The sequence below is a fragment of the Podarcis vaucheri genome (genome assembly GCF_965113315.1).
Source record: "Podarcis vaucheri genome assembly, chromosome: 14".
Taxonomy (NCBI): Eukaryota; Metazoa; Chordata; class Lepidosauria; order Squamata; family Lacertidae; genus Podarcis; species Podarcis vaucheri.
Window position 1 is genome coordinate 15,757,663 of NC_138752.1, and position 23,792 is coordinate 15,781,454.

The 23,792-nt window shown below is 45.6% G+C and overlaps 1 protein-coding gene across 7 annotated transcripts in view; it reads left to right on the plus strand.

Moving 5' to 3' along the window:
• PDE8A (phosphodiesterase 8A) overlaps nt 1–23,792 on the plus strand; it is a 182,111-nt gene that overhangs the window by 140,685 nt on the left and 17,634 nt on the right. For all 7 annotated transcript variants that reach the window (XR_014213405.1, XR_014213406.1, XR_014213407.1 and 4 more), the window contains exons 4-15: nt 1,039–1,095; nt 1,515–1,572; nt 4,216–4,304; nt 6,855–6,933; nt 7,498–7,635; nt 12,004–12,092; nt 12,776–12,827; nt 13,329–13,371; nt 16,708–16,785; nt 18,081–18,151; nt 19,536–19,700; nt 22,708–22,756. Coding sequence is in view for 4 of the 7 variants with exons in the window: in XM_082198425.1 (XP_082054551.1) it covers nt 1,039–1,095; nt 1,515–1,572; nt 4,216–4,304; nt 6,855–6,933; nt 7,498–7,635; nt 12,004–12,092; nt 12,776–12,827; nt 13,329–13,371; nt 16,708–16,785; nt 18,081–18,151; nt 19,536–19,700; nt 22,708–22,756 (968 nt within the window). In the remaining 3 variants the exon portion in view is untranslated. The remainder of the gene's footprint in view (nt 1–1,038; nt 1,096–1,514; nt 1,573–4,215; nt 4,305–6,854; nt 6,934–7,497; nt 7,636–12,003; nt 12,093–12,775; nt 12,828–13,328; nt 13,372–16,707; nt 16,786–18,080; nt 18,152–19,535; nt 19,701–22,707; nt 22,757–23,792) is intronic.

Below are 23,792 nucleotides of genomic sequence, written 5' to 3' on the forward strand. Positions count from 1 at the left end.
TGCCCTAGGTGCTTGGTGTGTGTGGGGGAATATATTGATACATTTCAGCTCCAAGTTTAATAACATTCAAGACTGGACTACTGCAATGCACTCTATGTGGGGCTTCCCTTGGGCTTGATCCAGAAGCTGCAACATGATTTCTGACAGGACTGAGACGTTGTCAGCATACAGTAACACCTCTGCTCAGAGATCTGCAATGGTTGCCAATTTGCTACTGGTCTACGTTCAAGGTGTTACTACTAGTATAGTATAGTATAGTATAGTATAGTATAGTACAGTATAGTAAGGGACACGGGTGGTGCTATGGTCTAAACCACTGAGCATCTTGGGCAGTTCGAATCCCGGAGACAGGGTGAGCTCCTGTTGCTCTGTCCCAGCTCCTGTCAACCTAGCAGTTCGAAAGCACACCAGTGCAAGTAGATGAATAGGTACCGCTCCAGCGGGAAGGTAAACACTGTTTCCATGCGCTCCGGCTTCTGCCACAGTGTTCTGTTGCACCAGAAGTGGTTTAGTCCTGCTAGCCACATGACCCGGAAAGCTGTCTGTGGACAAACACCAGCTCCCTCAGTCTGAAAGCGAGATGAGCGCCGTAACCCCATAGTCGCCTTTGACTGGACTTAACTGTCCAGGGGTCCTTCACCTTTAACTTAGTATAATGTATTTTTATATTATGATTTTTTTCTGCCTATGCTGTTTGGGTATATTAATGTTAAACTGTCTAAAACTGTTGTTGAAATAAATTTAAATTAGCAATCTTCATTTTCAAATATGTGATTATGTTTTGATGATATTTGATCTTATTATTATGAATTAGTGGCTTTTATGACAGCTGTGCTAATTGGGGCTGATTGGAATTGCTTTCCAAGTTATCTAGAGGAAACCAAGTTAAGGAAAGCTTTTCCAATCAATAGTTAAGATTCAGTTTGGGGGGCTTTTTTATTTAAACATCTGTTAACGGAAACAAAATAAACACTGCCGTGCTTACTTCAATATGTATTGTGGAATTTATTGTTCTGATTTCCCTCCTTGTTTTTAAAGGTCCATTAGAACAAGAAAGCCGTCCGAAAACACTGTTATCATTGGTGTAGTGAGGAGGTAAATAAGAATTCCCCCCAAAAAATTTTATGTTCACATGTAAAATAATACTTGAATGCAGAGTTTGTGGTTGTAAGCCTATAGTTCTGAAAACCAGCATGGCCTACAACCCTAATCACACTTACTGTTTGTAGCATGTGTTTTTTTACAGCTATGGTTGTAATAATGTTCTTTCAGACTTGCAGAAGGGAAGCAGGTTGCGCATTTTTAGGTATATATGTAGATTTAAAAAACATGAAGTTCCCATGGAATCCAGTAGGAGTTATGCCTATGTGACCTTTGCTGGAGTACGGCCGTGACAGACATCCCATGCACCTTATTTGCAAAGTGTCCTTTGACAGCAGACTGCAGATACTAACATTTTTAGCTGGGAGGAAAATAAATGTCTGACATCTGTCCATTCTTCCTCTCCTTTTAAGGCATGCAGATCGTGAAGAATCCTCAATATTACCCTTCATTTCTGCTGGCTTCACGAGGGTAAGTATGGCGTTTGAAGTTGATATTTGTAGCCCATCTATATTTAGTTGACCTCTGAATACTGATAGTCTCAATTCATTTTGTGAATGCCCAGGAATATAGATACCTATTTGCTCCTACTTTGGGGACAAACCATACTTTTCCGTATAGAACACTCCCCCTAATTTTGGGGACTCAAATGTAAGAAAATGGGGGGAGGGGGCCCAGAGTTGTTGAGCTTTTTTACGGTGGGGGGTGTGTGTGTCATAAAATCACCAGACTGACAAATGCTGAATATCGCTTGCATCGCAGAAGCGGCAGCCGTTCCAAAGCAACAATTGCCGCGGCGACCAATCACCCACCCACCCACCCAATGCAGCAGCCAATCCAATCAAGCGCTTCACACGCCACCAATCACCAACAAAATCACCGATGACAAGCTCCTGCTCGAGCCTGCAACCAATGACCCGTCTCCCACAACACACTGTCCGTGTATAAGACACCCCTGCCTTTTTAAACATTATTTTACAGTAAAAAAAATCCTTGTCTTATACACGGAAAAGTACGGTGTGTGTGTGTGTACACACACACACACACACTTATTGAGGGCACTTATATACTGCTTTATCATTAGCCTTTCGAAGTGGTGCCTCACAAGACGAAATTAATTCGTTCCGCAAGTTTTTTCTTCTTGCGAGTTTTTCGTCTTGCAAAGCACGGTTTCCCATAGGAATGCATTGAAAATCAATCAATACGTTCCTATGGAGACCGTCCGGGGACAGAGGGGAAGCGCCGCACGCCTTCCCCTCTGTCCCTGGACCTGTTTAAAGCAAGGGGTGGCGGGGAGAAGATTGCTTCTCCCCGTTGCCGCCCCTTGGTTCAAAAGAGGTCCGGGGAGAGAGGGAAAAGCGCGTGCGCACCTTCCCCTCTGTCCCCTCTTTTGAAGCAAGGGGCGGAGGGGAGAAGATCGCTTCTCCCCGTTGCCGCCCCTTGGTTCAAAAGGGGTCCGGGGAGAGAGGGGAAGACGCGCGCGCCTTCCCCTCTGTCCCCGGAGATTGCGGGGCTGGCAACGGGGAGAAGTGATCTTCTCCCCGCCGCCCCTTGCTTCAAAAGAGGTCCGGGGACAGCGGGGAAGACGCGCTGCGTTTCCCCGCTATCCCCGGGGCTTGCGGGGCAAGCTTCGTTTTGCGAAGCAAGCCCATAGGGAAATGTGTCTTGAGAAGCGGCTAAGAAAACGAAAAACTCCTTTGTCTAGCGAGTTTTTCATCTTCCGGGGCGTTCGTCTTGCGGGGTACCACTGTACATAAAAACAAACCATGCAGAGAGTAAAACAATAAAAGCCACCCTAGATTTCCGCTGGGATAAGAAAGTCCTTCTCATGCCTGGATAGCGCATTCCGACTGAAGTTGAAAAATGTCCCCATATTCATCGAAAAAAATCTGGTAACCTTAGTCTAGGACAAAGGAAGTCTCTGTGTGAGGTGAGGCAATAAACAGGGGTCAGCAAACCTTTTCCAGCAGGGGGCTGGTCCACTGTCCCTCAGACCTTTTGTGGGGGCGGGCTATATATTTGGGGGGGGGATGATAATGAATTCCTATGCCCCACAAATAACCCAGAGATGCATTTTAAATAAAACCACACATTCTACTCATGTAAAAACACACTGATTCCCAGACCGTCTGGATCCTGCCCAATCGCCTTCTTAATCCAGCCCGTGGACGGTCCGGGAATCAGCGTGTTTTTACATGAGTAGAATGTGTGCTTTTATTTAAAATGCATCTCTGGGTTATTTGTGGGGCATTGGAATTCGTTCATTTTTTATTTTTATTTTTCAAAATATATCCAGCCCCCCCACAAGGTCTGAGGGACAGTGGACTGGCCCCTTGCTGAAAAAGTTTGCTGACACCTGGAGCAAATGAATGCTGACAACTTTTTGCATGCCATCCTATATGCCAAGTAAATAACAAGTAGGGCATGCGGCAAAATGTTGCAGTATATTCCCCTCCCCATAAAAGTAGTTCTTCCTCTCAGAGCTCCTGCCAGCATGCATAAAAGTTGCATACAAAAATGCAATATATTGGAGGGGGTTGCTTTGCAAAAGCGTGTCTGTTAGTCAGAGCTGCAAACAAAAATAGGTTTATTAGGAGAAATCTGCACTAAAATGCTTCTGGATTTTGATTGGGATAATTTCCCCCCCTAAAGCACAAATTTCTGCATAAATGTGGAGAACTGAATTTAAGACTGGAAAAAATGAGAATTTTGGGGAACCAAAATTGGCAGATTTCTCTATCCCCAGCTGCTATATAGGCTCATTGAACCTAAGTGGAAGTCTCATTGGGATCAATGGGACTTATTTTTCTGTAGACGTGTTTGCCTTGTTAGGTAACTGCTGCCAGCATTGACTGATACACCACTAAATATATTAACAAGCATGACAAGTGTGCGCATGCGCCCAATGACATTCTATCCCATATCCAGTAAGTGTTGTATATCTGCCCTTGTCAGTAACCTGTTCATAGTTGAGCAGACATCTGGGCAGCTGTGGGGTGCAGAATGTCTTTCCTCAGGAAATAATTTGCTATTTGCAAGTAATTTGCTACCTAAATCACATCTCTATTTAGAGATAATCCATGCAGACATTGCACTTTTTTTCTTTTTAAACAGAGATATGTAGAAAATCCCAACATCATGGCCTGTTACAACGAACTCATTCAGCTGGAATTTGGAGAAGTGCGGGCACAATTCAAACTAAGGTAATTTTACCTAAGTTAAACATCATTAGCATACAGTGGTGTAGCATACTGTGTCATTCCAGATGTTGCCATCCTTCTTGGCACAAGAACCAGAGCAAGATGGTTTGAGCATATGAAACCAATCCTAGACTGCACTGGCTACCAATTACCGTATTTTTCACTCTATAACACGCACCAGACCATAACATGCACATAGTTTTTAGAGGAGGAAAACAAGAAAAAAAATATTCTAAACGAAACAGTGGATGTATGATTTTTGTGGTTCATGCTGTGGCCACAGACATGTGATCTGACAGTGAGTTTGGAGTAGCCCAATGCAAAAATCCTGAGGATCCATGTGGATCCATGCTTTGTAACCACGTTTATGCACCACTGCGACCCCAGGCAACAGTGGGTGCGTGATTTTTTTGGTGCAAGATGTAGCCATGGACATGCTATGTGATCTGATGGTGAATTTGGGGTGACCCAGTGCAAAAATCCTGAGGATCCATGTGGATCCGTGCTTTGTAACCACGTTTTAAGTGGGGAGGGAAGGAAAAGCACTCAAGGGACAAGGAGCACGCATGGGGTGTGTGGAGAAGGATGCTGCTAATAATGCTATTTAGCGAGCTGAGTGGGGAGGAGAGAGGGACAGAGAGCCTGCTTGCTTTAAAGGAGCCAACCAGACAGAAGCCGCTTACACTCGTGTTAGTGGCTCCTCTCCTCTCCCGCTTTGCTCCTTTAAAGCAAGCAGGCTCTCTGTCCCTCTCTCCTCCCCACTCAGCAGCTCTTCTCCTGCTTTGCTGTTTCAAAGCGAGCCACGGAGGAGGGAAGGAAGGGGAACCATGGATCCTCTGCTCACAACTGCAGCAGATCCCCCCTGCCACCCGTAGGCATTCGCTCCATAACACGCACAGACATTTCCCCTTACTTTCTAGGAGGAAAAAAGTGAGTGTTATGGTGCAAAAAATACGGTAGTTTCCGGGCCCAATTCAAAGTGCTGGTTTTGACCTATAAAGGCTTAAATGGCTCAGGACCACAATACCACACGGACTGCCTATTTCCATATGAACCTACCCGGACCCTGAGATCATCTTCTGAGGCCCTTCTTCGTGTGCCTCCTCCACCTGAGGTCCGGAGGGTGGCAACATGAGAATGGGCCTTCTCTGCAGTGTCTCCCCGTCTGTGGAATTCTCTCCCCAGGGAAGTTCACCAGGTGCCTTCATTATACACCTTTAGGTGCCAGGCAGAAACGTTCCTTTTTAACCAAGCCTTTCGTTAATTTGGGTTGTTGTTTTTATTTTGATTATATATTCTGCGGTTTTATATTTTGATTTTGTTCTGTGAACCTCCCGGAGACCTCCAGGTACAGTCAAACCTTGGGCTGAAGTAGCTTCGGGTTGAGCGTTTTCAGTTTACGCTCCGCGGCGACCCGGAGGTAATGGAACACGTTACTTCTGGGTTTCGCCGCATGCGCAGACGCTCAAAATGATGTCATGCGTGGAAGTGACAAATCGCAAGCCGTGCAGACACAGGTTGTGTTCGCTTCAGGATGCAAACGGGGCTCCGGAACGGATTCCATTCGCATCCAGAGGTACTGCTGTATAGGGCTGTATATAAATTCAATAATTAAAATGAAAATAAAAAAACCCTTGTGTGTGGAAGCTAACCTGTTGGTAAGAAGAGATCATTTCCCTAAGAAAGAAGAGGCTTTTGGGTCCAGCCAGTGACCCACATGGTCTAGCATCTGTGTGCTCTGATTTCCGTCACGGTGTCCCGTTGCGCCAGAAGCGGTTTAGTCCTGCTGGCCACATGACCTGGAAAGCTGTCTGTGGACAAACGCCGGCTCCCTCTTTTTAGGAGGGAAAAAGTGTGTCTTATAGGGCGAAAAATACGGTATGTCACGAGCAACCTTGAGGTCCATTCGGAAGGTGAGCGGGATGGATCGGAAATGATATTGGGGAGAAGGCACTTGGGAGGACAGGATTCGTAGCGAAGTTAGTGGGAGCCTAGAATTAAGAAGTTCCATCTTGATTCAGTTAGGAATTTACAGCATGTTACGGATGTTACAGCAGGCAGAAAAGATCACGGCGTGGTCTGCCGAGACCCTCAGCAGTTTCCAAGTGGTCAGTGAGGGGCAAAGTTTGGGAACGGATGGTAGAGCTGAAATAAATAAATGAATAAATGTTCTCACCAGGCTTTTACCCTCTCTCTGTTTCCTTCTCCTTTTTCCTGTTGTCTCTCAGATGTTACATTTTAAAGTGTAAGCCCCTGGGGACAAAGACCTGCTCTCTGGTAGTTTGAAATGCAGTGAGTTTACTGATGACACACACTCTCTTTCTGTATAAATAAGTTAGCCTCTATACAGGCCAACTTTCTCTGTTTGCTGGGCTTGGCAAAAAGCCAAGTGGCCCGTCTAACTTCCTACTACTGTTCTTCAAAGCAGAATCGTCTCTCTTGAATGTATTGCTCCAAGGTGGTGGTGGGTTTTTTTTTGGTCATTTATAGCCCTCAAAATTGCAAGCCGTGAAATTCGAATCTAATGAGTCCACTCCTTTCTTTCCTTTGCAGGGCTTGTAATTCAATCTTTACAGCGTTAGAGAAAAGTCAAGAAGCCATTGAGATTACAAGTGAAGACCATGTAATACAGGTTTGTTCTGGGTACTTTTACGAGTGTCAAATGCTGTTCCAAGGCCTTGTGTGACTCAGTTCCGGTTCACGGTGTTATAGCCATGTTATTGTATTGTAAATACGGTAAACTCACCATTTATGCGGGGGCTACATTTTGGAGATTGAGCCTAAAGCCAAAATAGTGTATAGTCAAAACCCATTGGGTTCAGTGGTGGGTGGGATTGTCAATGCCATTTCCACCTCTTTTTAATTTGTTATAAAACTGAATGTGCACAAGCTAAATGAGCATAAGTTGCAGAGCTACTGAACAGAGGTTGGTATCCAGTGCTAATCAGACCCATTTAAGTTAATGGACCTGCCTTAGGGGTTTTTTTATTGTTCCTTTGAAGCCATGCCTGTACCCACCCTGTAGACCTGACATTGCATATGACACCAGATGCAGTAGGCTGAGTTGATATGGCCCCCCCCCCCTTGTATAGAGGAAGTACTGATTTAGAAATGCACAGCAAAATTTAAAATCTGCCGGCCGACGACCATGCCTTTCCTTTTGGTTTGACTGGAGTGCTTTATTTAAATCTCGCAGTACGTAAACCCTGCGTTTGAAACCGTGATGGGCTATCAGAAAGGCGAATTAATAGGAAAGGAACTAACAGAAGTGCCTACAAATGAAAAAAAAGCCGATTTCCTTGACACTATTAATTCTTGCATCAAGATAGAAAAGGTAAGCGCATGCCTTGGTTTGGCACCTGAGCGGCGAACCTCACGGGGTGGTGTTTTAGGACTGGACTGCTCAGTCACGGAGCTAACTCTGAGGCCTTTGGGAAGTCACGATCTCTCAGCCCCATCTATTTGGCAAGGCTGCTGGGAACATAAAATGCATCGGCCCCACGGAAACCGATCTGCATCACATGCAAATGCAATAAATAAATAAGATAGGATGAGTATACATGCCTGTTGAAGTAACAACAACAACAACAACAACAACAATAATAATAATACTTTATTATTTATACCTCGCCCATCTGGCTGTGTTTCCCCAGCCACTCTGGGCGGCTCCCAATCGAATATTAAAAACCCAATACAGCATTAAACATTAAAAACTTCCCTAAACATGGCTGCCTTCAGATGTCTTTTAAAAGTAGGATAGTTGCTTATTTCCTTGATATCTAATGGGAGGGCGTTCCAGAGGGCAGGCGCCACTACCAAGAAGGCCCTTCTTTGCCTGGTTCCCTGTAACCTCACTTCTCGCAGGGAGGGAACTGCCAGAAGGCCCTCAGAGCTGGACCTCAGTGTCCGGGCTGGACGATGGGGGTGGAGACGCTCCTTCAGGTACACTGAAGTGGTATACTGTTGTTGTAAATGCACGGTGCAGATTGTGCCCTAGACAATTCAACAGGTTCAACCAAGTGCAAATGATTGCGTCGGCCTCTCCTGCGCCTTCCAACATGCAAACAGAGCATTCATCCTCTGAAACGATAGGTATGTGGCACGTTCCCTTAGAGACAGCCTTGCCCCTCCTAGGACACCAAACAAAGTTTAAGTAGCCACGGAGGAGGGAGATAACCCGTTGCTGTGTGGGCACGGAAGGCTGGCAGATGGGTTGCCGCTTCAAAGACATGTGTACGTCACAGCTTACATGCTGCCCTGTGTGAGTCAGGTGAGATGAATGGGCGGCGGTGGGTGCCACGTTCAGAAATCCCAAGCCGTTGACGCTGCATTCGATGAAGATGCTGCAGTGAATCAGAGGCCCTACGGACATTAATGCATGCAGGAGTGGAAGGAAGAGAGAAATGAGTCATGCTGTGCCTGCATCAAAAGCCCAATCTGGAAAGGAAACGCTGTGGTTGCCGTTTGCATCTGGCCGTGAACGTGTGCCACAGCGTTCCCAGGAGGACTTTCAAATATGTCAAGTGGGGGGGGGTGGTGGAACTAAAATGGCAGGTGTTTTTTGCACCGACTGAAATTGCATTTGATTACAACTCTTTTTATTTGTTTACATTGTTAATACACCGCCTCCAGAAACAAGGACATTTATCTTTACAGGTTAAAATAACTAATTTTACAACAAGGAAAAAATGCAGCATGATCTTAAAGCAACTTCATTTGTTTGTTTGTTTGTTTGTTTAGCTTACGTTAGGCCCCATCTGCGTTATACCTTTAAAGCAGTAGCAAACCACTTTAAACAGTCCTGGCCGCCACCCCATAGAATCCTGGGAGCTGTTGTTCGTTCAGGGTGCTGAGAATTGTCAGGTCACCTGTTTTCTCCTCACAAAGCAACATTTCCAGAGTGCTTTCAGAATCAATCCGTCTTCCCAGGGAACGCTGGGAACTGTAGCTCTGTGAGGGGAGAGGGAGATATCCTAACAGTTCCCAGGATGCAGAGTGGCAAATACATCAACAATAGAGGGTTTTTAAAAATAAAAACAGTTTTAAACATTCTAAAAAATCTCAGAAATGCCAGGAACAATGTTTTTCAGGTATCAAATGCCCATATAAAGCAAGAATACAGTCAAACCTCAGTTGTCGAACGTAATCTGTTCCAGAAGCCTGTTCGGCTTCTAAAACGTTCAACAACTGAGGTGCAGCTTCTGATTAGTTGCAAGAGCTTCCTCATTCGGAAGCCGCGTTGGACGTTCGACTTCCAAAAAACTTTCAAAAACCGAAACATTTACTTCCGGGTTTTTGGCGTTCAGGAGTCGAAACGTTCCAAAACGGAGCTGTTCAGGAACTGAGGTTTGACTGTATTTTTAAATTTATCCTGAAAGTCAGTAATGAGGGAGGCAGGCAGACATCACCAGTTCCACAAATGGGGAACTGCCACTGAAAAGGCCCTGTCACAGGTAAACACCAAGCAGAGAGAGAAATAAAACTCCAACCAAGTAGAGGAAGCAGAGAATAAAACTTATGAAAACTAAAGCAGGCCTAAAATGCTGAGTTTAAAAGGCCCGGACGAAGGACGAGGGAGGCTTGGCCTGGTGGCCCTCCAAATATTTGTTGGGACTACAGCACCCATACACCCTGACCATTGTGCTTCTATGGACATAAAGGGGCCAGAACCCTCAAAAGAGGTCGATGAAGGCTTAGTAGGATTGTGACTCTCATGATAAATGCCTTTTTTGATGTGGCGGGTTGCCCACGGAATCCTTCCACCAGCAGCTGCTTTGCCTGTGCCTCCTGTCACGAAGCTCAGATGTGATTATCTGGGGTGAAATTGGCAAATCTGCGCGCTAAATCAGTGAGCATGGCTGTTTGACATGCTCAGATCAGGTCATGGTAGCGACCTCTCCTTGGTCATAAAATGAGTTCAAGCTTTCTTTAAATATATGTGGACCTTTTTATTGTGGGGCCACGATTCAGATTTAGGGCCAAATGAAGCGTGCCGCTTAGTGTTTTAGCAGTCTTCCTTTTCTTTTTAAAGAAAGGACTAGCTAGGAGAGGCAGGGAGACAACCCTAACCCTAACCCTTTCCTCATCCACTGCCACCCGTCATACTGTGAGGCTCAGACTGGGTCTTGGACAAAGGAAGTTTCTGTGTGAGGTGAGGCGATAAGAGATTCAGGCTGGCTTCAGTGCAAGGTTGCGGCAGATTCAAGGTACAGCAGAGCTCAGACTGGGTTCAGGGCTCAAGATGTGTTAGAAGAGCAACACATAACTGACGTTGCTTCAGCAAGGAAAAGAGACAGAGCCCAGTACACAAGAAGTCACATTAGCTGAATTACTAGCCCTGGGGAGCCACTGGGCTTGCAGGGTGGGCCTTCAGCAATGGAGTCCTCTGAGTCTGAGGAAGGCAGTTCCACATCCTCAGGCTGGAGGCCTCTGTGGGTTTGTCTGATATCAGCAGGCAAGAAAAGGACACGGGTGGCGCTGTGGGTTAAACCACAGAGCCTAGGACTTGCCGATCAGAAGGTCGGTGGTTCGAATCCCCACGACGGGGTGAGCTCCCGTTGCTCGGTCCCCACTCCTGCCAACCTAGCAGTTCGAAAGCATGTCAACGTGCAAGTAGATAAATAGGTACCGCTCCAGCGGGAAGGTAAACAGCATTTCCGTGCGCTGATCTGGTTTGCCAGAAGCGGCTTAGTCATGCTGGCCACATGACCCGGAAGCTGTACGCCGGTTCCATCGTCCAATAAAGCGAGATGAGCACCGCAACCCCAGAGTCGGTGACAACTGGACCTAATGGTCAGGGGTCCCTTTACCTTTACCTTTATGGCAAGAAAAACCTTCCTTCCTCTCTTGCTTCAGAGCCCTTGATCTCCTGACAAACTGGAATGGACATGTGGGGAACTGAACTTCAGAATGGAAAACTGAAAGTTAGATTATCCCATCCCATAAGAGCAGCTCACTGTGGAGCTACCGGTAGTTATTTGTTGGTTGATTTGCTTGCCGCCCATCTTGACTGGGTTGCCCCAGGCACTCTGGGTAGCTCCCAGCAAAGAAATAGCAAAAGCACAACCCAACATCAAACCCTAAAAACTTCCCTGATGTCTTTTAAAAATCACATAGCTGTTTATCTCTTTGAGATCTGCTGGGAGGGCGTTCCACACGGAGGGCGCCACTACCGAGAAGGCCCTCTGCCTGGTTCCCTGTAACCTCGCTTCTCACAGTGAAGGAACCACCAGAAGGCTCTTGGAGCTGGACATCAGTGTCTGGGCTGAATGATGGGGGTGGAGGCACAGTTGCCTTTTAGAGGCATTAAAAATAATAATCAAAGGCCCCATGTGCCCTGTACATTTAAAACAGTATCATACCAGTTTAAACAGTCATGGCCTCCCCCAAAAAATCATGGGAACTGTGGTTTGATAAGGATGTTGAGTTGTTTAACAGTCAACCCCTCTTCTCAGGGAACTCTGGGAATCATAGCTCCATGAGGGGAACAGGGCTCTACTAACATCCCCCAGCATCTCTAACACCCTACAGCTTCCCAGATTCCTTTTAAGTGGTATGAAGTTGCTTTAAATGTATTGTGCAGATGGGGCCTAAAGGCACAAATCTGAAGTCTTATGTGAAAATAGTTTTAATGAGAAAGAGAGAGAAACGTGGGAGGATTTGTTGAATGTCCTCTTTACTTGACCTTGATTCCCATCTGCAGGAATGGCAAGGAACCTACTACACTAAGAAGAAAAATGGAGAGAGTATACAACAAAATGTGAAGATCATACCTGTCATTGGACAGGGAGGGTAAGCCTCAAAATCAAAACTGAATATTGATATTGTCGTTGTCGTCTTAAAACGAACTACTCATAATTGTGGGGAATGGCTTGCCATGAAGTGCATGATCAGGAATCCTGAGGACTTTAGCCATTTTTTAAAATGAAGTTTGTAGTCCTCATGGTGAAGGCTCAGACAATAGAATGAGACTTCCTCTGGTCAGGTTTCTCGTCTACCTCCCAATGCAAAAAGCAGAGTCAGACCACTGCTCCATCTGACTCAGTTTTGTCTACACGGATGGGCAGCGACTCTCCAGGGTCTCAGACTTTTCCCATCCCTACTTGGAAAAACCAAGACTTGAACCTGGGACCTTGTGTAGCCAAGGCAAATACTTTGCTACTGAGCTATGATCCTTCCCCGAGGCTCCTGCTCCTGCAGTGTTCCTGTAACCTGGGGTGGCTCACCTGGAATTCTCCAGGTGCTTCATAGACTCCGCCTCCCATCATCCCTGACCCTTGACCACTCCAGCTGGGGCTAATAGGAGTTGGAGGCCAACAACATCTGGCTTAACACAGGCTAGCCACCTCTGCTACAACCCACCAAACTAGGATAGACATTTTAGGCTAAAATGTATTTTTAAAAATAAATAAGAGAATCGAAATCTAAGAAGCCAAAATATATAATTTGTCCCGTTGCTTGTCTTTCTTTTACAGAAAAATTAGACACTATGTGTCACTTACTAGACCATGCAATGACAACAGTAAGGTAAGCAGAACAGGTATTCCAGCTTAACTAGAAGCGGGGAGGGGATGCGTGATAGGAAGGGCAAGGAAATGTTTTGGCCCTCTGTGGGCCAGTTCTTTATCTTCCTCCATCCCTGCAGGCCAACTTTGACAGGTGTATAAAGTCACCCACCTCTGATTTCATGATGATGGCTGGGGACTTGGAGGTGGGCAGTCTCACCCATCTGTCAAAGGTGATCTGTGGGGCAGAGGGAGGGGGTCTGTGTCTCCAGTGTGTTCCCCACAGGTGAAGCAGCACCTTCTAGGACTGAACCCTCCTCTCACCAGCTGATAATCGAAGGGTTTAGCCCGGCTGGGTGCAGGGGTCTTCTTCACAGGATTGAACTGGAGCCATGAGCCAACTGGGAACCCTTGGCAGGCCAGATTTGGCCCAGAGGCTTGAGGTTCCTACCCCCTGCACCAAAGGTTGATCCTATTGCTCTGGCTAATTTCTCTCCCCCCCCCTTTTTTTTTTTACTTGCAGGCTGAAAGGGTCTGTGAACGTGTCCAAGCTGAGTCCCAGACAGGTATGGCGCTGCAAGTTTTGTTATGAGAAAATCTCTCGCATTTTAATAACAACAGCTCAGCCTATTGCCATCCACCAAAACATTTCTTCATAGTAAAAGGCATAACCCGAAACTCATTTTAGAAATGCGTTTACTTGAGGCAGTTAAGAGGAATGATTAAAAACAGAAAGAAAGTACACTGTCTGATCTAAAACTCCTAAGGCATTTGCACAGCGCTGGTAAGGACACCAACATAGGTCAAATAGACCTAATTTCAAAAAATCCCGTAAGTGCTCAGTTCAGACGTCGGACCAGAGTGATCCGTCTTTCCCCTATCAGCCCACTGCTGGGGTTGGGGGGGGCAGTGCAGATGTAGCAACAGATGTGACCCAGATGTGTACAGTTGCCTACACTTCAACTGAGCAAAAGTCGGAGGACAAAAGCAGCTGAGTCGGGTGTGGAGGTGAGAGGCGTGGCCTGGGGAGATTCCCAAGGGCCATATAGGGGCTTCTGGGGGCCACATTTGGCTCCCAGGCCTGAGGTGCTCTACCCCTACTCTAGAAGGCCATGTGCTACGATATGATTGTGGTTGTTGTTCTTTACCTAATCTCACCTCAAGGCCCCAGGGCATGTTCCAGCATCAAAACAAAATATAAAAACAGTTTAAAAGAACTCAGAGGTCCAGCTCCAAGGGCCTTCTGGCAGTTCCCTCCCTGCAAGAAGCGAGGTTGCAGGGAACCAGGCACAGGGCCTTCTCGGCAGTGGCGCCCACCCTGTGGAACGCCCTCTCACCAGATGTCAAGGAAATAAACAACTATCTGACTTTTAGAAAACAGCTGAAGGCAGCCCTGTTTAGCAAAGTTTTTAATGTTTGATGTTTTATCGTGTTTTTAATATTCTGTTGGGAACCGCCCAGAGTGGCTGGGGGAAAATAATAAATTATATTATTATTATAACTTGAAATAATAGGAATAAGGTGGGTCCTAAAAATAAACACCTTGTGTGAAAAGAGGTGTGTTCAGCACTTACTGAAACCTGTATATTATTATTACTATTACTGCATTGTCCCGAATATAAGCTGCACCTGAATATAAGCAGCACCTTTAAAATGGGGGGGGGGGGAGAGAAAAAAAAAAAACCTGAATATAAGCCGCTCCATTCCTTGCTGCTCCTGGCTGTATACTTGGGGGGGGGGGGCGTGCTGCGTTGCCAATGGCCTTTCCCCTTCCTCACTCTCTCTCTTCTCAGCCTAGGGGGAGAGGACAGGGGACTACGGTTTGCCACACGCCCTTGGCCACATACCGTAAGGTCGCAAATATAAGCCACACTTGAACTTTTCACTGTTGGCATTTGGGGGGAAAGTGTGGCTTATATTTGGACCAATACTGTATTATTACTATTATTTATGATGAGGTTGATGAAGGTGACAGCCCCACCTCCGTGAGGAGGGAGTTCCACAACTTGGGATCTGCCTCAGAGAATGCCACCACCACACTGAACTTCTGAGGGTGGAGGAACAACCATGCCAGCCCCCTCCACTGATCTTAACACCCGAGGGGTGGTATGTAGGGAAGGAAGTGGTCTTTCAGGTAGCCATCTATAGTGAAAAAGTCTCCATGCAGGCAAGCCTGAGTCCCGATCGCGTGGAGGTCTATGTGTGAACTGTTCCCTACTTCTCCAATGCAGGCCACCAAACCAACCTGTGGGTTTCTAGAGGTGGAGTAACATGTGCCACTGCTGATCCTCTTGGCAGAATCGCAGGCGAGGTCCCATTCCCCAGTAACTGTGCGCCTGCACCTTTCATAGGAAGATAGAAACACAGGGAGCTGCCTTAAACAGAGCCAGCGCATTGGTCAGTCTAACACAGTTTTGTCAACACTGACGCTTGGTGGGTCTCCAGGGTCTCGGGCCTCTCCTAGCCCAATAATAATAATAATAATAATAATAATAATAATAATAATAAATTATTTATACCCTGCCCATCTGGCTAGGTTTCCCCAGCCACTCTGGGAGGCTTCCAACAGAATATTAAAATACAATAATCTATTAAACATTAAAAGCTTCCCTAAACAGGACTGCCTTCAGATGTCTTCTAAAAGACTTCTAAGCCCTACTTAGAATCACACAATTGTAGAGTTGGCAGGGACCCTGAGAGTCATCTAGTCCAGCCCCTTGCAATGCTTGGAGATGGCAGGGATTGAACCTGGGACTATCTGCAAGCAAAGCAGATGAGATGCCACTGAAGTGCGAGTCCTTCCCCAGAGGTTAGCATTTTGCATGTGAAGGGGGCACTGAGCATCTCTGCTAGGCAGGCTCAAGCACAGAGTACACCACACTAGACAATCCATAATATTTGCAGAGCAATAAAACAGTTCTCTGGGAAGGAGACTAAATAACAGGCCAACTATCTGCAGCAGGCAGCTGTGTTTCAAAGCGAACAAGGAATCAAGGCAACCTTGACTATTTAGTGGGCTTGTAGGAGAAGGAGATTCCAGTTTCATTTCCTACTCCTTGGGAACAGTAGCTGATACAGCTTCCTAAATCTAGATTTAAATGTGTCAAGGACGGAGTCTTGAGTGTTGTCGTGGCTGGGATGGAAATCTCCCAAGGACATGTTTACGTGGGTTCCTCTGCAACGGTCACAGGTGTTTGGGAATCCACAAGGCACAACTTGCTATAGCGTTGAGGTAGAACAAAACAGCAGATTTTGCTCCCTGTCAAAGTTCAGCTGACTGTCACCAATTGGATTTATTGATTTATCGTTAACTGTTGTTGGGAGTAACATTGAGGCATCCCAGAATACGGTTTGAAGTAGGGGCTAGGCAGTTCTTCCTTGGCAAGGAATTCCAGCACTTGAGAGCAGTACGTTTCCGAGCACAATTCAAAGGGTTGGTGCTGACCTTTAAAGCCCTAAACGGCCTCAGCCCAGCGTACCTGAATGAGTGTCTCCATCCCCATCATTCAGCCAGGACACTGAGGTCCAGCGCTGAGGGCCTTCTGGCGGTTCACTCACTGCAAGAAGCCAAGTTACCGGGAACCAGGCAGAGGGCATTCTCAGTAGTGGCACCCGCCCTGTGGAACGCCCTCCCGTCAAATGTCAAAGAAATAAACAACTATCTGACTTTTGGAAGACATCTGAAGGCAGCCCTGTTTAGGGAAGTTTTAAATGACTGATGTTTTGATGTATTTTTAATATTCTGTTGGACGCCGCCCAGAGTGGCTGGGGAAACCCAGCGAGATGGGTGGGGTATAAATAATTTTATTATCATTATCATCATCATCATCATCTGAGAAGGCTCTCTCACCTTCCTAAATGGGGACGTCCTTTTTCACAGCTGCAATTTCTTGCCTCTACAGATATCCAGAGCTGCAGGCACAAAGACAGGCGGAAAGGCTCTTTAGATGTCAGATCAACCACTTCTCGGGGCAGTGATGGTATGTTACATGAGTCCATCTGTTTCCAATGTGCGGGCGGGGCGTGCCGTTTCTTATGTAGTCAAAACTGAACCACCCCCCATAGAAAAGAGGAGTCTCAACAAGCTTGAGAGAACCCCAAGATTTGCAGAAGTACAGTAACATCTGGGGAGGGGATCTTTCGGGTAAGAGAAACCCCAACAACAGCCCAATGCAGTCTCCTTACTGGCTGCTTGCAGGAAGAAATACAACAGAGGGGGCACAAAATGGAATGGAGCAAGTGGAACCGAATGCAAACTTTTATTGCAGGTCCAATTTGTCATTATTGATATTAATATTATTTTATTTGTTTATATCCCACTATATCATAGAATTGTTGAGTTGGAAGGGATCCCAAGGGTCATCTAGTCCAACCCCCCTGCAATACAGGAATACGCAGCTTTCCCATACAGGGATTGAACCTTACCGTTACCAGCACCACGCTCAAACCACCCCAGAACCAGGATTCATGACAGCTCAGAAAAATTAAAGCAAATACAGAGAAAAGAGCCATAGCTTAAAAAAACTTATAAAAATATTAAAAAGGGATTAAACTGTTTATGGAATGGAAACAACATAAGACCATATCTGTGAACATGCAGAAGGGGGAAAATACAGAAAAGAGCCCTTTCCTTAAAAGCAGTCAGTTCCCACAAAGCCTGCCAGAATAAAACAGTCTTCCGCCTGCTGGTGGAAGGACAGCAAGGAGGGAGCCAGTCTGGCCTCTCTGAGAAGGGAGTTCCGAAGTCTGGGAGGAGCCACCATTGAGAAGGCCCTCTCCCACATTCCCCTTAAATGTGCCTGGGAAGAGAGAAGGGTCTGGGCAGAATATGATCCTTCAGATATTTAAAATATTTGTAATTGCTTTATAAATTTGGCACCTTTATACCCAAAACAAACATTCTGTTTGTGAGCTTCAAGTTCTCTCATTTCCCCCCTCACCTCATTTTTTTCAGTTCCTGTGAAACATGATCATCTAATTTTGAAAAAATAATAATATATATGTTGAAGAAAATGGAAAAATTGGGTTATCATGACATCTCAATGCAGCCTCTTTGAGGAAGGCAGTAAAACATACAAGCTTTTATGCTGTAGGTTGCTGGATGTGTGTGTGTGTTATGTACTTTGATGCTAGCCTTTGATGCTAAATGTTAATAATATGTTAATATTGTTTCTATTGCATGTAAGCTGCTTTGGAGACCTTCTGGTTCAAAGAAGAAGAAGCTTGTGATAGGTTAACATTGTCCATTAATTTTATTCCACTTTATTCTGCATAGGCAGTTCACAGAGAAGGCATTCCTCTATGGCCAGAATACATTCCATGACTATTGAAGCACCCATTACCAAGGTGAGACACTACCGTTTGAGTTTATTGAGATCCAGTGGCTTCGTTTCCCCCTAGGAATTTGCCTTTTCCCCTTACAAAACTACCATTCTCCTACACAGGCCCCCCACATATTAGCATGGGTTTACATGGGGGAAATGTTCTGCTATGTGCAACCAAAGGCCACACAGAAGTAATAGGAAACCATGGTGTCTTGTCCTGGTCCAGACAATGAACCCATGTAGCATGATGGAGGAAAACAGGCCTGTAGTTGCAGGACCAAGGACAGCTCCAAATGAGCAACGTGCTCTGAGGGCTGGAGGCGAACTAAGGCCTTTTGAGCCTCTGTCTCCAAAACATCTCTCTTATGCTCTGTCCTCTTGGTTGGAGAACTGCAGGCTCAGGGCAACCCTTTGGCCTGAAAGTGGACATTTCTCCTTTACTCTCTAGCTTGGTGTGCTGCCTGCACCATTGGACCAGCGCCATAATGTAGGAGACACACAGTTCCTTAGACTCTGGGGAAGGGGGCTGTGGGCATACTTAGTGTTAGGAGACCCTGAACGTGGTCTTCAGTGGGCCACTGCCAGCCTTCAGTGCACCCTGATAATCAGCACCAACCTCAGAGCCAAGCACCTCATCCAGATATTCAAAGGATGGCCTTGGAACTCCTCCTTCTCCTCCAGCTCCAAGACCAGGACCAGGACACATGGGGTTTTTAGCTACAGACAAGAGCAAGACTACATGAGCCACACAGTCGTGTCTTCTATTACAAGTGCAAAAATGAACTACTTTTGCAGTTATATTTTTTGTTACCACAAGTTAGTAAGAACTCAGTTTTCTGCTGTGCCGACCGCTAATATTTTCTGACCACAAGCAAGGACTTTGGCTGTAATATTTATACAAACAGGGTTCAATGTGGTTAACTGGTTTAATGAGACAAGTCAGTTTCAAAAACTGACATTATGACAAACAATCATTAAGATGAAACATACTTTGTCTGAGTTTTGGCATAACGCTAAACTGCTGTTATTTAAAAATGGAAGGGAAAGCTTCTGATCTTGTGGGTGAATCAGAGGAGAGCAGAAAACACTGAGATTGATTCAAATAACTAAACCAGCATGCCCCAATGTGATGACCTCAATATATTTTGGACTACCGCTCTCATAAACCCTGCCCATTGGCCATATTGACTGGGGCTGATGGGAGCTGTAGTCCAAAACATCTAGAGGGTTCCATTTTGGGGGGAAGGGATACTTGTCTAAACCATAGTTTAGCATTACGTCTGAATGAGGTCACTATAGCCAATATGGAGCTAGATGACCAATCGTCTCTGACTCTATGTTCCTGTGCTTTTGACAGTCAAATCTGACTTCTTGAATTGCTTGTTGAAATCTTTCCTTCAACCTAGGTCATAAATATTATCAATGCTGCACAAGAAAGTAGTCCCATGCCGGTTGCTGAAGCCTTAGATCGAGTTCTTGAGATCTTGAGGACCACTGAATTGTATTCTCCACAACTTGGGACGAAAGATGAAGACCCACATACGAGTGACCTTGTTGGAGGTTTGATGACAGTAAGTAGAATCTGCTTCTTGACTAATGTTGTCTGAACCTTAAGTGAGCCAGTGTGGTGGGATATGGTATTTTTTTTATTTTTTAAAAAACGCTATATTATGGGGAACCCTGGGGTGCCTCAGAAATCCTTTGGAACTTCTTCAACTAAGACAGTCATGACAGATAAAATTCGTGGCAGATAAAAAACACGTGACAGTGAGGCCCAACAATCCTGAAGAGCCTAACCAGGTTAACTGTCATGGCTTTCTCACAAGGAAACCTTGGGGAAGTGGCTTGGTGGGCCGTGGTTAGGGGAGATTACCCAGCAACCTCACAAAACTACAGTATCCAGGATTCTCTGGGGGAGGTAATGACAGTTAAGCTGGTGTGAAATGGGGTTTCAGTTTTTAATGCAGATGTATCCTTTATTGTTTGGTTGTTAGTAAAGGTAAAGGGGCCCCTGACCATTAGGTCCAGTTGTGGCCGACTCTGGGGTGGTGGCGCTCATCTCACTTTATTGGCCAAGGGAGCCGGCGTACAGCTTCCGGGTCATGTGGCCAGCATGACTAAGCCGCTTCTGGTGAAACAGAGCAGCGCACGGAAATGCCGTTTACCTTCCTGCCAGAGCAGTACCTATTTATCTACTTGTACTTTGACGTGCTTTCAAACTGCTAGGTTGGCAGGAGCAGGGACCGAGCAACGGGAGCTCACCCCGTGGCAGGGATTCGAACCGCCGACCTTCTGATCAGCAAGTCCTAGGCTCTGTGGTTTAACCCACAGCGAATGAATAAATATTTTTTTAGCATGGGTTCTTTTCAAATGTGTTCACACGTAAGTTGGTGGGGTCCCGTTTCTGCATTAATCCATGATATTTTTGATATTTTTTTTTAAAAAAACCAACATGCATGTAAAGTTGCATTTGAAGATTTGTTTTTGAACACATCTTATCATAAAATACACATTTCTTGATGATTTTCTCTGGAAAAATGCATTTTGAAATGTGTTTTGATACGTTATTTGAGCTGAGGACTGTGTCCAAAGATTAAGGAAGTGTGAAAGCCGGTGGGTAACAATGTCAAGCATGTCTCCTCAAAACTAAAACCTACTGAATTCAGTGGGGCTTTCTCCCAAGTAAGTGGGGCTGGGTTTGCAGCTTTGGTTCCAACCTGCACTGTTAGTCTTGGGGTGTTTGGGGTGTGCACAAAGAATTACATCAGCTCACACCAGAATGCGCTAAGATTGAATTTCGCAGGCTTCTCTAGTGAAACAAGGGCTTCATAAGAGAGAGGACTGGCTTTCAGTGAATGAGGAGTGCATTCATGTTAAGCGTGTTAATGGATAACAAAGTGCTCAAGAAACTGTTTTTCATGGTGGTGGATCAAGTCTACCCCCCTTGTTGATTCTGGAAGGTGCACAGGAGCTTTGTTTTGCAGTCATGTGCTTTTGGAGGAAGTGTCAAGCAGCTGTTAAGAGCCAGGCAGCTGTCCCCTCTTAAGTCACAAAGCTCCAGACTAATTGATTTATTGTTCTTAAAATAGAAGCCAGATGCAGACAGATCAGCTGCAGCTTCCTGCAGCTTGAGTGTATTACCTTTGCACTCAGCTTGAAGTCTGAAGGTTGGGTGCACATGTCGTTAAGGTCCCTTTGAAATGGATGGGGCTTGTGTTAGTCACGACGCATATAAGCCCCAGTGATTTCAGTGGGCCTGGAGTGCAGAAGCAACTCACCTGGTGGGGTTCAAACCACAATGCTAGTTTCTAGGCTGCCTCATCCCTTGCCCAGTCCCGCTGTCAGGAATTTCACACAAGGGACGAGCTCCTTGAGCCACAGTGTGACTCTGGGGAGAAGGTGTTGTTTCAGTAAGCATGGCAGCGCTGTGGTCTGAACCACTGAGCCTCTTGGGCTTGCTGATCAGAAGGTCAGTGGTTCGAATCCCCATGATGGGGTGAACTCCCATTGCTCTGTCCCAGCTCCTGCCAACCTAGCAATTCGAAAGTACACCAGTGCAAGTAGATAAATAGGTACCACCGCGACGGGAAGGTAAAACGGCATTTCCGTGCACTCTAGTTTCCGTCACAGTGTTCCGTTTCACCAGAAGTGGTTTAGCCCTTCTGGCCACATGACACAGAAAGCTGTCCGTGGACGAACACCGGCTCCCTCGGCCTGAAAGCGAGATGAGTGCTGCAACCCCATAGTCACCTTTGACTGGACTTAACCATCCTTGGGTCCTTTACCTTTACCTAAGCATGGCTAAGTCCGTTTGCAGCTTTAAAGCTTAAATTCAACATTAGGGATGGAAGGATCTGACCATTTGGGTTCTCTTGGTTCCTCATTTTTCCCTTTCTTCAATTTAGTTCTCTACATTCCGCAGCCACTTTTTGAAAAAAAATCCTCATGCCTTCAGCATTTTAGCACAAATTTCTCCTAATGGACACATTCTTGTATGCAGTTTTGACTAATGTCTGCGTCTTTGCAAGCAATTTCTCCTAATGTAAAGCATTTTTGTATGTCTTTTTCACTAATACGTTCATTTTTTATGCACACTTTCCCCTAATACATGCATTTTTCTAAACATTGTGTGGTTGGAGAACTCCCTTGCAAAATCTGGATAAGTCTGAATTTCGAAAGATGGCTGTGGTTCGGCTCTCGTATTGTTTCAGAAAGTGCAGATCTCATAAATTCAGCTTTAAATGCCAGCTATATCGAATTCCTCCCTCCCCAGCATCTTATATTGTACCCATAAATCAACTGATGATGAGCATACCTCTTTTAGGACCAGTGAAATATGGCCAATTCAGCCGGAATGACTGCTCCACTCCATGGGTTGCATCCGACAAAGGTTTACACAAAATAGCTCCATTAAAATTGAGGTCATGTCTACTTATTTCATTGGATCTACTCTGAGTAGGGCTAAGATGGAATATAACCTAGTACTCCAAGCACTTTCTTTCCCATGTGCATCTGGAACAGTAAATTTATATATAATAATTCCCCCCCATTTGCTGTTTTCAACTCTTTCTTAAATAGGATGGCCTACGAAGATTATCAGGGAATGAGTATATATTATCAGCAAAACGTAAGTCTTCTCATCGCAAAGTATGCATTTTCTTTATCTGTTCTAGAATTGGTGACTTTTATAAAATACATTTTATAAACTTTTATAAAATACAACCAAATATTATTTTAAACAAAGAATTTGTGTAGTTTATTGTACAGTGGTACCTCGGGATGCAAACGGGATCCGTTCCGGAGCCCCGTTCACAGCCTGAATGGAACGTAAGATGCAACGGCACGTGCACAGGTTGCGTTTTGCCACTTCCACGCATGCGCGTGACGTCATTTTTGAGCATCTGCGCATGCGCGAGCGGCGAAACCCAGAAATAACGCACTCTGTTACTTCCGGATTGCCGCAGAGCGCAACCCGAAAGCGCTCAACCTGAAGCACATTCAACTCGAGGTATGACTGTGCAATTACTGCAATAACTAACAATTAGGGAAGTGGTTGCACACAATGAGCTTATTCCAGAAAGCCTATGGACGCTTTATCAGTTAAATCTGTATTGATTTTATTCATTCATTCATTACTTCTGAAGCACCTGTGCTGAGATTAAAAGTGATTTGCAGGCTCGCAATCTGTAGATAGGAGACAACTTAAAAGGCACCCATTTTTGAGGGTTGCATAATCTCAGCTGTTTGCAAAGTATACACCAGGGGCTGCCAACATGGTGCCCCTGAATGTTGTGGCTGCCTTGTAATCTTCCCCTGCTGCCCACATGGGCTCTGAGATCTCCACTCCCTTCCCCCTTCTCCCTTGAAAAATACATAGAGAAGGAAGTTGCAAGAGGGACACTCTTTCCCACTTCCTCTTTCAACTCTTATGTGATTTTTACCCAGACCCATTGGAAAAGTGGGGTTTGTGCGCACTATCTGTTTCTGTCTCTTGGCGGGGTTGGGTTGCAGGGAGCTGATCTAGGGAAACACAGAGGGAAATGCTCAGAGGGGTTGGAGCTCACGACACTCACTCCAAAAAACCAGTTGTGCTCAGAGGTCCAGAAATAGTTGGCAGCCCCTGAAAACCTTGCAGTCCTGAGCTCTTCTGGCTGACAGACAGA